Genomic DNA, 14409 nt, shown 5'->3' on the forward strand with positions numbered 1-14409 from the left:
GGCAGAACCATCTTAGAAAATGTGATTTTTTTAAATGTCTTTTGTTTTGATTGCCAGGTACTATACAATATAATCATACATGCCAATACGTTTTAATTAAATGTTTGGTCTCAGACTTCCATGTCGAGCCAAATCATGCAATTTCAAATCAAAGACATCTTTTGTGATTGCACTTGGAAGGAATGGACGTGCCTAGGAACAAGATGTAATTTCAAGACCAACCAATTCAATGTCAATGGAAATGGACACAACTCCCATAATTATGCAGGGCATAAATCAATTTGACAACTAGGGACTCATTATCCATTTTTCTATACAACTTTCGACCATACATAATTGTGCAGTTAGCCTTTTCCTACAGGCAGTTTAGGATATTTACCTATAATTGTTTAACATTATCAAGTTCCAACAAATATCATATTGTGAGTTCTTAGGAGCAAGCCAAGTTTGCCAATATGGAGTATAAAACTTCGTTTACCTATGACATGCGTGGTCTACATTGAGGTGGGCGTTGTATGCATAATGATGCAACATGACTATTGAAATAAACCTCATGTTCTGAATAGTGGTTACCAAGCCTTAGATCAATCAGTTCCTCAATGGCATATTCTTCCAATAGTGGTCGTGCCTGTTTAATATTCAAAAGTTTACACAACGTCTTCAACCAAGGTTAGTCATAAAAAACCAAATAAATTCAAGCTATTATATATGTTTGTCTATTAAGGAACTGTAATGTTACTATATACTCTCTTGAAATGGTGTCGTCAACAATCCAATAATTTTCACAAGTTAGATATTGTCATGCTATTGACTTACCCACTAAGTAAGGCACTGCTGCCCTATTTACCTAGTGAGATCCATGACTTTTGTCCCTATAACAAGCTCCACTAATACCACCCCAAAGGAATAAACATCAGCCTTTTTAGTGATTTTGCCACTTTCAGCATATTCAAGAGGCAAATACCTACACAGAAATGGCATAGGTTACTTGTTTCAGTTTCACTCAAATATGTGAATTTAAGGATGAAACTGTTTGAAGATAAATACAACACTTACCCAAATGTTCGAATTACACTACTTTCCACACCTGTGTCTCCATCAGGCTACTTGGCAGTCCAAAATCGGCAACCTTACATCACATAATTCAGCAGAATTAAAATACTGTTAGAAAATGAAAAACACATTTGATGCATCTCAAAACACACATGGTGGGGAAGTGCTCACCTGGGGATCCAATAGAGGTAAAACTTGACGAAGGGTCACAACTCTGGGTGGATATATATAGCATAGGGGCGAAGGGGTGATATTAGGGGTTTAAGATTGATGCAATACCCCTAAGTATAGGACCATACAAAGCCCTTATTTGGAAAGAAGATCCCTCTTATTCTGACCGTCTTGAGCCTTGAAGCAACTTGAGTTAGGGAAATCTGTAACCATCAGGTTCAAGATCATTATTGACCAGTGTCTAACTTGAGATGATTAAAAATGAGTACATAAAAAAACTCATTAAACACCTGAAGTTGATTGCATATGATCCAAATCCGAGGTTCAATCTGGGTCACAAAAAGCTTGAGAGTATGGAGAAGTAGAGGTAAATGGTTGTAGAACAAAAACCCAGGATATAATGATGTCTAATGATTAGTGAATGTTCTGGACTTGAATTAACAGACCTTATTGACTAAGAAGCTTAATTTGGGAGACATCATAGGGGAAGATACTGGTTTAGCTTAAGCTAAATTGGTCTTGTTCAACAGGTCCCAAATGTATTTCCCTTGAGAAAGCAAAAGAGAGTCATTGGCATTTTGACTTCAATGTCGAGGAAGTAATCAAGATCACCCAACTCTTAGAGAGAAACCAGAGTTTAATTGTTGAGTGAGATGTTGAATGTGAGAGTTGTGACTTCTAGTGAGGATATAATCCACGTAGACAAGTACATAAATAACAATAGTCTTTGGAATAAACAAAAGCACAAGGATCACACTTTCTTGTACAAAAGCCAAACTAAAGTAACATGACCTTAAGCCTATAAAACCAGGCTCAGACAATATCATCATACTTCCTACCCACCTCAATTGGCTGTTACATAAAACAAACTTAAATCACAAATAAGCTAAACCAGTTACAATATACTCTAAAAGCTTCTACGACCACTAAGTTAGTAAAATAAATAATAAAATAATTTCCTTATGCATGTGAACATAAATGATTCATTTATTTTTAGTCTCGACAATTTGACGATGTTGATATGAACTACGAAGGCCACTTAACATGGCAAAACAAAAAGCATGAGTAATGCATCATTTAATAAAATAATCAATCCAACGTTACATGCAATTTACTTTGATTCTGAACCCTAAATTGGGGCTGAGCTTCAGTAAGGATGTGACCACGGCAGAGCGACACAGGAGATGGTGGAGCAGCCTGGGGTTCATGGATGGGACAATGATACGATACACAGGAGATAGCTAGGGCGCAGAGGCGTTGTTCTCGGGTTAGTAATGAAGGATGTCGTGCGCGAGTGAATGAATATTGAAATCAATAACCAAACAAAGAAGGGTTTCAGGAAAAAACCATCTTTGTAGAAAAGCAAAAATTTACAACTTTGTTATCGCTTAAACGTTTACGCACTATTTAAAGACGGTTATTTACAAACGTCATCATTGTGTTCGTATTTATTACAAAAATGTCACCGCCAATCATTCTAAGACGGTTCTAATCACTGACGTAAATAATCACTTTTTTAGTATATATATATATATATATATATATATATATATATATATATATATATATATATATATTCATTGTAAGATTTCATTTGACTTTACGATGTAATATTCTCACTAAGATAAGCATAATGCTGATTGTTGCATCGTTGAAGGATATTTTAATAATAATTATATTAACTATTTTAAGTGTACTATAAGGAAGGTTAAATAGTGACACTCAATGACTTTGTCGTTTTCTACATAAACAACATATTGCTTTTGATTTTTCTTTTCAATCTTCTAGCTTGGATATCACGAGTTAATTAGAAGGAGATACTTTTTCTCTTGTTTAAGATATCAATTAATAAATCTAACTATATCTAATATCTTAAGATATGTTGCTTCTCTAAAGGTTTGCAATCTAAAACCTGCTATCAAAATTTGAATTTTCTATTTAAAATAAATATTGCTACTTCTAAAGTAAGAAACATCTCTGAAAAATCTTGGTTCAGTGAAATAATATTAACTCAGTTAAATCTAAATACTTTTCAAAAGATATGTTGAATATACACCAATCACATGCATGAGAACATAAAGAAAGAGGAAGACAATACAAATTTATATTAATTCACCATAATCTTGGGACTACATTTAGTTCAAACAATTGTAGGATTTTCACTAATAGAAACACCAAATACAATGGTATTCTTTCTTCTCGAGTCTTTTCAGGCTTTCATAATAGTCTTCTCAAGCCTTTTTAGGTTGCATTAGTATGCTAAATCTCTACAGGTTTTGTTAATAATATTGGCAATTGTACCTATTGTGCAAGTATTGAAGTATCTCAAGAATATTATCTCCAAAGGGACTTGCGCAATATTAGATCAATCAATGCACTACTTGTTAACTAAGGACAAATAATCAATAAATTGCATATAAATGTTGATTTTTAAGGATAAGATTCAAAACTAACAACTATTGAAATATAAATGACTAAAAGAACTCTTTTTGTAATTTTATCAAACACTTATAACATGCAAGTAAAACAAGGATTCAACAATGGATAAGAAGCGTGTCCGGGGTTGGATTTCATTCCACTTCACCTAATCATATTGATGACAATGAATCAAGTAACATATTCCATCAATCAATTCTCGACCATAAGAGTTACTAAATCCCAATCCCTTAGTGATTTAAAACTAAATATCATTATCAATTTCTAATTCCTTAGCAAATCAATAAAAATATTTGCATTAAACCAATGGTCATAAGAGGACTAAGTGCTCATACATGATCCTTAGTGTAAAACCCTTAGTTATCTTATTCTATGTCTAGATTTAGCAACACTTTCCAATGCAACAAAACCCACAACATGTGGTTGATCACTCCTCATATAACAATGACACATAAAAATAAGACAAGAGATTGGGAAACATGAAACTTATATTAAAAGTCAAAGATAACAAAGAGGTTTAGTGTCATTACATTCCTACCTCAAGCACAAGGGAAATTAGTTACACATTGACATCAAATTCCAAATAAAAGATGAAAGGAAAATGAATCATGAAGGGAGAGCCAATGGAGAAGATTCTCAGCTGCCAAGATTCCAACTTTGATGCAAAAATGTCTTGGTTCCCTTCAAACTTTGAAGAAAAAACCTTACGAACCAACATATGCTGAAATTAAGTGATCACGTGTATACTAACGATTAAGTACACCTAAAGTGGCACTCATGTCACTACTATAAAAAAGTTTTTCTAAGACCGCCGTTGTATCCAACATCGTGAAAAGTGTTGGACCAGCGACCTCAATAACTTAAGAGGGATAGGCTTAGAATGCAAAAGAAGCAACAACAATCAATTTAACAATGTTCTTTAAACATGCAAGACACAATTGATTGCAACAAAATAAATAAGATAAGGGAAGAGAGAATGCAAACACAATTTTATACTGGTTCGGCCACTTCCCGTGCCTACATCCAATACTCAAGCAACTCACTTGAGATTTTCACTATCTTTGTAAAATCCTTTACAAAGTCTGAACAACGCAGGGACAACCCATCCCTTGTGTTCAGATGCTTTACAACAAGAGACTCACAGTCTCTTAGCCAATCTCATTGAATAAGAAGAATGGAAGAAGAATTTTCTCTTCAAGAGAAGAATATTACAATGAAGACCATGTAAGAATCCTTATAGATTTTGCAAGTGTTTGGCCAATGATTTCTTTTGAGAGAGCATTTGACAATGAAGTTCTTTTGGAATCTCTCTCATTGTCTTTTGAGAGGATAAGACATTTTTGTCAAGCAAAAAATCTCTCAATCTTTTGAGAGGATAAAACATTTTGATCAATCAAAACTCTCTCATAAAATTCGTGTCCAAGTCACTTATTTATAGGCCTTTGATGGCCATTCACAAATCTAATGAAAAGATGTGACTGTTGATAGATTTTCTGAAAACTTTCCACTGGTAATCGATTACAATGTTTGTGTAATCCATTACACAATTATAATTTGAAGGGTTATGACTTTTGAATTTGAATTTCCAAAGTTTCGTTGCTGGTAATCGATTACAGACATATGGTAATCGATTACATGTTGAAAATTCAAATTCAGAACCTTTTTCAACAGCTATTTCTCAACCCTGTCTTCTGGTAATCGATTACACTTCCTGGTAATCGATTACCAGAGCCTTGCATGTCTTGAAAGCACTTTGTTTTAAGGCAAGGCTTGGTCTTTAGTGAATCTTGAAACAATGCTTTGTTTGTTGAAGCAATCTTGAATTATTCTTGAAGCAAATGCTTATCATTTGAAGCAGCCTTGTTAGATTCTTCTTTGACATCATCAAAATCATGTATACATACATTCACAAAAAGTAAAATCTTTCAACGACGGATCAAAATTCGTAGTCTTAGAAAGAGATCAACTTTCAAAGACGGTGTCCTTGAAAGGACACAAACAAAGGTGGTGCTTACATAAGCACCATCTTTGAATCCTAACAAACAAAGACAATGCTTATGTAAGCACCGTCCTCGAATTAAATGTTATTTTTAATTATTTATATTTTTCCCGAATGATATCCAATCAGAAAAAATAAAAATAATTAAAAATAATATATGTTAGCATTGTAATTAATATTATTAGTAAAATTTATTTATTAAAATAATATTTAAATGATAGATTAAATCAAAATAAGAGGTTCACAAATTATTTATATTTAATCTATCATTTAAATATTAATTTTATAAATCAATTTTAATATTAATTACAAGAGTGTAACAAAATAAAAATTGTTAAGACAATTTCATATAAAAAACAAGTTATTATCATTTTAGCACATAAAGTTATTATAATTTGTAAGAGAAAATCCTAAATTAAATAATTATTTTTCAGAAAAATTCAGAGGACCAAGTACCTTGTCTTTGACAAGATCGATGATATTATCTCTTACAACATACCGAAAGAAAAACTGAAAAAACAAAAATTCCACAACATGAAATAAATATTTAAAAACACAATTGAAATTTAAAATCACAAAAAAAATTGAAACTTATGAGAGAAAATTTAAACTAGTAAGCAGTGGTTGTTTTATGCCTTTTTCATGTGCATTGTTTTCTGTTAGTACAAGTTAGAGTAGCTTTTTCACTCTTGGTGGGAAAGAATACATAGATTCTACTTAAAATAATATAGGAAGAAACAATTAAAGTACATTATATCGAGAAACAAATTAAGAGTGTGTGCCAATATGAAGACACAATAGCAACAAATCACAGCCATTGGTGGCATGAAGACAAAATGTGGTACCTGAACTAGTTTCTTAGCTATATCATCAACATCTCCACTATAGAAAGTTGTTGATGTGTCCCCATGATAGCCCTGCAATCCATATCTTTACATTTCATTCACCAAATTAAAGCTTAAAATTTAGAAATATCAAAAGATGTAATTGGAAAACAAATAAGAAAGGGAAACAACTTATCTTTAATGCAGCATGCTCAACTACACAAATTAAAATTCAAACAAAAGTTAATACAATACCAAGTTAAAAAAAGGAAGAAGAAAGAAACTGGATTATGTGTGTATAAGTATAATAAATAATTCCTAGCCTCCTTCCCCTCAAACAATATACAAGAGGACATTAACATCGTAAACAGGGATATTTATAATATCATCACGCTGGCTTAACCAAAAAAATTGTAATGGGGACATGCCAAGTATATGGCAAATGAAATTTAATTTCATGGCTATTCAATTCCCACCATCACACAAAAGCAAAATCAGCCACCATCACCCTCTGCCCCGGAAAAAAAAAAACTTACATTTAGATGAACACTAACATCAATGTTGACTATATCACCATCCTGCAAAAAAAGAATGCATCAACAATTTTTTTCAAACAGGATATGCTTGATGTTCAGTTTAATATGATTTTCATATGTTGAGTTAAAAATCTATTAACTTAGTTATCAGTTTCACTTCACATGCTAAGTTAAAAATCTATTAACTTAAGAATTGTTGCTCGGGCCTCAAAAAACAAAGAGAGAAGAAAATCAAATAATACTATAGCAAAAGAAAGAACCAAAAATCAGATAATATGTTTGATTTAATATCTCGATTTACAACTTATGGCTCAATTGCCTCGTGCAAGTAAGCTAGCCTGCAATAGAGTAATAATAAATCAGTAAAAGGGAACTCAACAAAAATTAAGGAAATTAAAAAAAAAGGGACTAAACAAGCATGGTGGAAACATGGTGAAGTTGAGAATGACCCCCCTCACCAAGGTGCCCAGGTCTCTCTTCCCATGGTCCAATAGTATCTTTCCATTGAAATCGGTTTCTCAGGTGAACTCCTTCAACATAACAACAACTTAATACAATGATTTTGATAAATAGAGCTACAACAACATAATAAATCATCATATACCATAAAATTATATATATAAAAGAACCAATCATTCAGTTACAACAACTTTTTCAACAATGATATAGTTTTTTATAATTACTTATAACTATATCTAGAAACTATTTTAATATTTACTCTATTAATTTAACTATTCAGTTTGTGTAAGAATGCACGGTATATATCCCCTATCCACCGCACAAAAATAAAATAAAATAAAAACAATATTGTATAGCAATTAGCAAACCTCACTTTGAAAACTTAGAATGTTGACATACCTGGAAATCTGAGAAATTTTGGCTTCAAATCTATCAACATTTGAAAAAGGTCCTTTCTGAAGCCATGACACTGTTTCGAAGGAAGAATGAAGTAACATAAAGGAAAAGAACAAAAACAAAATAGATGCATTGCTAGACATTGGTCATTGAGGTACCAAATGTAGACTTATTGTTAAAAAAACAAAAAATCCAGATCATATGGCTCCTTTGTATAGGGCCTAAGTGAGTAGCTAGCAGCAAGCAAGCCTCAATGATATCATGTGAGGAACAAATATCTACCAACAAAAATAAATAGAAATATGGTAACAGGCAACACTCACTATCCCAACAACTATTTACATATTAAACTAACTAAAAACTATTTTTACCAATTAGAGTTCTTGCTCCTATAAGGTGCGGCTAAAGGATATCGGCCATCATTTGATTCTGCAAGTGTATTGTAACTGATGTGTTTGGAAGGTCAGTGCTTTGCCTCTCAATTAAGAATGGATTAGTAGCAGTATGTGAATAGCTCGCTGAATGTGAAATATAATGCATAAGCATGTTGGAATAGTTCAAATAATTTTACCAAAGGTCATGAAAAATATAATGCATGGCTGTAGCTTAAGCTTGTTGGAATATATAGGATCATGAAACTACCTTTACTTCCTCTTAATTCAGAGATCACAGTAGAATACGCCCAGTTACCTACGAGTCAAAAGACATCTTTACTTGGAAGAATGAACATAGTTAAGGTAAAAATGAACTCATTTCACCTGAAGCAAGCAAGTCCTTCCATCTATTAGAAGGCGAGTTCCAGCTGCTGCTTCCTTTGCATATATTTATAGCAAGAAAGTGAAGTATAAAAACTCAGGCAGAATTCAGCATCTTATACCTTCTGTCGTGTTCCGCCATTGATTACTTACCATTGCAACACATATGCCTCGTCAAAATTGTAAAGCATAACATTCACGAGAATAAAGTGAAGTGCAGTAACAACAACCATTGATTTTAATATGCAAGCACACAAATAACAAAATCTGAAGCTATGACTACATTTTATTGGAGCTAAACTAAAACCTAAAACAGAAAATTCCAAAGTAAGATCTAAAAAATACAACACATACTCGTATCCAACAGACGCAGTGAGCTCGATTCCCTTGTGCAAGACATGTTTTTGCAGTGGAATAGCTTCGACGAGATGGTAACACTGGCTGAGCAAGTTGTACACCTCAGGTAAAAACGACACATCTCTTTGGCATATGGCTTCGAGGCACTTCACTACTTTCCCTATTTCCCATAGCCCCTCTCGTGGTACTCTGCGAGCCCCCATAGCCCCTCCATCACCGCTTCCATCCAAACGCGATTCTGCTTCCATCCAAACGCGTAGCTCTTTCTCCATGGAGTGGAACGCGGGGGAAAGGAACAAACAGGGTGACATAGAGAAGAGGAAAAGGCACGAGGAGAAAGAGGAAAGAGGAACAGACGCGAGGAGAAATGAATGTGAGGGAAAGGAATGAATGCGGGAATTAAAAATTTGAAAATTAAAAATATTAAGAAGACGAACAGACGCGAAGAGAAAGAGGGAAAGAGGAACACACACACAAATATTTTCTCGAGAAGGACGGGATTTTTGTAAAACGATGTTAAAATTTAATTTCAAAGACAGTGGTAACAACACCCGTCTTTGAAAAGTTTCAATTAATTACAAAAAAGCCACCGCTACTTAACAAAGACGGTGTATTGATAATCGTTTTTAAATACATGTCGTAAAAAAAATATTTTGTAGTAATGAGTGCCAATTTTTTTAAGGATGAAAATATCTAATTGTAATTCGATTGCGAGTGACACGATAGGTCCAACAACAATCACCATAATAGGATTAATATCTCTTAGAATGCGGGTTATGGGTCATCCTCAACCCTACAACATCGACTGGCCCCTAAGGTGCTTACTTTATACATTAATTTGATCATATATATTACTAGTTAATGTGTGAGATCTCCAAATTTTATGAAATACGTAATAAAATGTACTATTTTAAATGAAATTACATATCGATTTTTTCATAGAATATATATTTATATTTTATAATACTTATAGATAAGGATTCCTTTTCTATTGATGCTTAAGCCCATAAACTATAAGAAAAGCAAGAACAAGCCAGGGTCATATGGGGGTATTTGCACTCGTTTCCAAAATATTTGTAGACGTATCCTTTCAGCATATCCAAGTAGCCTCTAAACATCAAAAGCCCAAGAAACAAATAGCTATCAAGACATAAAGCAGCGGAATGTTCCAACGTGCATGCTTAATGAAAAGGGCACATTATATGTTTTCTTTTACTTGAAAGTTAAAGAATACAACATTCAGTAAGAGCATGGAATATCACTATTTTGTGGAGTAGCTGGGCACTAGAGGATTCATTAATTAAGCCATATATAGCACCGTATACGTTTGTGATAATTTAAATGTTAATCTACTTAGGACCTGGAGTCATATATTAGGCGCATGATATCAATTTACACTGACAAACCGCACTCGCGTGTCTCACGCTGATGGAGCAGAGAGAGCGATTATAATTCTCACTCCTCCCACACATATTTTTACAAATTAAAATTGCATATGATCACATGTCTCAACATCCACAAACCATTTATATAGTTACTAGTACAATACTATCAATGCAACAAATTAATTAATCCTACCCTTCATTTTTCAAATACGCATATCCCAATGTCACAGTCTGATATTGTTGAGCTTGTATTGAAAAACGGGTTGAACTTGTTGTTCCTTTCATTTTCCCTACTATTATTCTGCAGTAGCAGCAATGCCATGTCCGAGCTAGTAGTAGTGTGATGAGTTGCAAAGCTTGACACCCCTTCTATTTCATGCCTCTCTTCTTGGCTCAACTGAGAAGCCACGAACTTGTCAAGAGCTCTCCAATCAGTGGTCACTTTCTTTGTAGTGTTGGATAAACCCTTTTGAGGATTATCATCATCTTCGTTGTTATTAATATTGTCTGATATTGGGGACACTACTGAGCTTTGTTTCTTTGCTAGTGGCAAAGAAGGACTTTCTAGATGAGGAAGCTGCACCAATTGTTGTTCTGCATGCATGAAGCTCAAATTATTATTATCTGCTTCTATGATCTCTTCTTGCTTGTACATGAAATTTTGAGCTCCTGAAAACCTCTGAGGTTGTTGCCTTAACATAAGGTCAATATTAGGGTCCACCACAGTGCTGCTGACACTACCACATGCTTGTTGTTGTTCATCGTATAAGCAGTTTCGATGCCATCCTTCAATAGTCTTCGTTTGGCCGTTAGTTGTTCTTTTCTTGAATGCTCTGCACACCACCCATCCTTCCTCCTGCACACACACTCGATTACATGTTGGAAAGCTAAGATAAGACTTTTGTGGACTTGGTTTCTCTATTCTCTTGAAATGTATTATGTTTGACTTGACTAGGTCTACTTATAAGTGTTTTGAAAGGCAAAATAAAGTGAAAGTTTCTGTTTATCTTTTTAGGAATGTTTTTCCCATTAGCTTTTGCAAATTTTCAGTCTGTTTGGTGAGGAATAGTAGTCAGTTTAGTCAAATGAATAATTAATTACATCCGAATAAGAAAGCATTCAACTACAAAGAAAAGTATATATTATTGTGGCTTATGACATGTTCAAAAATGAAATTAAATTATTTATATCTGTTGTTCCGCTTTTGTCTTCCTAATTAAAAATTGACATATATATTAGCAAAAAAGGAAATTGTAAGTGGTGACATTTTGTTTCTTAATTATTAGTTTTTTCTAGCTGATATGTCAGTTTTCAATCGGAAAGACGAGAAAAGACATGCAAAAAGGACATGTGGGTTGAATCGATCGTACATGTAAGACTTTAAAACGATAATAACCAGAAAATTCTTACAGGAGAAAGAATTTTTGCTCTGTAGAGTTTTCTTCCTCTTAGAAAATATTGGCCATATTGGATGTTGCTTGTTACGTAGACCTACTACGGCAATTTATGGGTGTGGAGAGAAAAAATTCATTGGGATAGGCAAACGCAGACTAAAGTTAATGAAAAAAAATAATAACAATATTAAAGTTCTTAATTTCTCAATGTTTTATGATGGTAATAAAAAATAATTAACAAGCAAACAAATTTTAGGGTAGCCAATAAAGTATTTAGGAGTAACCAAGGGCATTTATCTAAGCTACTCTAAAAGTATGACAAAACATTTGGGGTAGACATGGTTAATTACCCCAAAGCTGAATATGTTGGACTATAGTCAAGGTAGAAATTCTAATCTTCCTTTCTGCCTCAATTTTTCTTTTACCGTAAAAGGGTAAAAAACGAAGATGGGTTTGTACGTTTGACATTGACAAGAAAAATGGCAAGAATTAAAAGTCTAGCACAAAAGAAAAAGAAAAAAGTTCAATTATACGCTTTTGAAAGTAGTGACTTTTGACTTCTTGTTGGTAAAAGTTCTATAAGAAATAGATTGAAAGCTTGTACGTGCCTTGCGGTTGAATATTCACTTAGTGGTCTAGGAAAGCAAAAGTTGTTAGGATCTATTAAATTATAAAATGAGTTTAGGGGAACCAATCAAGTGCTTAATCTGCACTGATAGAGAAACAAATTTAAAGGCACATGAGACTAGACCAACGTGAAGGAATTACTTGGAAATCGGAAAAACCATTTGGAAGTGGTTAACACTAAACTTATAAGTTAGAAATAGTGCTTGATCTCGAATTCCAAAAACTATCCTTGTTTGCGTGTGTGAAATAGGACAAGGTTAGGGTAGTGAAATAATATATATATATATATATATATATATATATATATATATATATATATATATATATATGTGATATGTGATAATTATGTGCAATTGACTAAATGGGGGGCATCTAAAGTAACTCATCAAGTGTGAACTTAACATCTCAAATTCAACCGCACAAACACATACATAAATAATAATTTAATATATATATATATATATATATATATGTATAGTTTAGTCAGCAAAATTTGACACACAATACGTAAAAGGGTATATGGTAATGGTATATGTGCACTAAGTATGAATATATGTTAAATGTATATAGAGATGCTTGTTACCTGTGGAGGTCCATTCTCAACAGTTTCAAGCCTATACTCGTGCATGATCCAATCAGTTTTTTGTCCATTAGGGGCTCTTCCTTTGTAGAAAACGAGGGTCTTTCTCATGCCAATGAGTTTGGTCCTTTCGTACACTGATTTGTCTCTTCCTGTCGCCTTCCAAAATCCTGCCATGGTGGCTCTGTTGGTTCTTGTCCCAGTTGGATATTTCTTGTCTTTGTGGCTAAAGAAATACCACTCGTTCTGCTCCTCGTACCCAATCCTGTATGTCTCTGCAAAACTCAAATCATTCACAACCATGCATCTCCAAATTTAAAAGAAATAAAAACCATAAACTAATTAAGATCTAGCTTGACCATATTTCTTTAACAAAAGTCTATATTATCAATTTTACACTCAAAACCCTAATTTGATTTGGAAAGGAGTGAAGAAGCTATACATGGTAGTAATTGTTTAATTTCTTTTAAAACATACTAAAGCTGATACAACTAGAAGATAATTTCTTTTAGAATAAATTGAAGTAAACATGAAGCATATATATTATGCATACTTCGTAGTACTATACGTAAATTAATATATGTTTAATTATGTGTGCATACCTTGGAGATCCCATGGTTCAATACGATATAGGTCGATCTCTTTGATAACGTCAAGATCAATCTTCTGAGAAGCAACTTTCTTCCTCAGATAGTAACCCACAAGCTCTTCATCTGTTGGGTGGAACCGAAACCCCGGTGGGATACATGACTCCATCATATATATATATAGCAATTACTGGAACTGCATCAAATTCACCACCACCACCATTAATACCTTCCACCCTTTACTTTCTCCATCATGTATAAAATTATAAGCATGAAGAAATAAATCAAGCTAGGTCTGTGTATATATGAATATGTATATGTGAGAGAGAAATGGGAGAGAGAGAGGGTGAAAGAAGAGATAACACACTCCAGTAACCAAAAAGCTAAAAAGGCAAAGCCCAACAAAAGAAAATATATATAATAGGAGTAGTCCTCTTGGTGAAAAGGTGACAAGTGTTATCAGAGATAACCATCATCTCATTTGGTGGAGAGCAATACTCAAAGGGAATTGAATTGAAAAGGAAATAAAAATTTAAGCGCGTGTTTATAAACAAAAACCCATAATTTGAGAAACAATAATGATTTTTCCTTCTCTGCAGTGGGTACACAGATAAAGGAAAGAACCAAATCATGAGAGTTAGGTTTTGATGAAAACCAAGAGGAGGAGTTTGGAGCTTAGACCTCTGGTTATTGTGAAGGGGTCTGCGAGAAAATGGACAGCTAGAGGCTTGTGCTAATCATGCTGTCTTGTGTTGGTGAATGGTGGGAATCATTTATCAAGAACGGGGTTTCCCAATCCACGTTACCACTCATAATTATGCATATTCGAGAATAAATAAGAACAAGAACA

The 14409-nt window shown here is 33.5% G+C and overlaps 2 protein-coding genes across 2 annotated transcripts; both read right to left on the minus strand.

Annotated features, from left to right (window-relative positions):
- Positions 1-588: 588 nt before the first annotated feature.
- LOC112999793 (probable receptor-like protein kinase At2g42960) lies at positions 589-9258 on the minus strand. Its single transcript, XM_026126112.1, has 9 exons — positions 8937-9258; positions 7878-7947; positions 7339-7357; positions 7020-7061; positions 6505-6576; positions 6116-6169; positions 1057-1103; positions 848-964; positions 589-628 (listed from the first exon to the last, which is right to left on the minus strand). The coding sequence occupies exons 1-9, from the start codon at positions 9256-9258 to the stop codon at positions 589-591; spliced, it is 783 nt and encodes a 260-aa protein (XP_025981897.1).
- A 1043-nt stretch (positions 9259-10301) lies between these two features.
- LOC100803726 (NAC domain-containing protein 105) lies at positions 10302-14219 on the minus strand. Its single transcript, XM_003547899.5, has 3 exons — positions 13575-14219; positions 12976-13247; positions 10302-11227 (listed from the first exon to the last, which is right to left on the minus strand). Exons 1-3 carry the CDS (start codon positions 13729-13731, stop codon positions 10568-10570), a joined length of 1089 nt encoding a protein of 362 aa, XP_003547947.1. The 5' UTR covers positions 13732-14219; the 3' UTR covers positions 10302-10567.
- Between the last annotated feature and the right edge of the window lie 190 nt (positions 14220-14409).

The sequence above is a fragment of the Glycine max genome, chromosome 16 (assembly GCF_000004515.6).
Source record: "Glycine max cultivar Williams 82 chromosome 16, Glycine_max_v4.0, whole genome shotgun sequence".
In the NCBI taxonomy this organism is placed as follows: domain Eukaryota; kingdom Viridiplantae; phylum Streptophyta; class Magnoliopsida; order Fabales; family Fabaceae; genus Glycine; species Glycine max.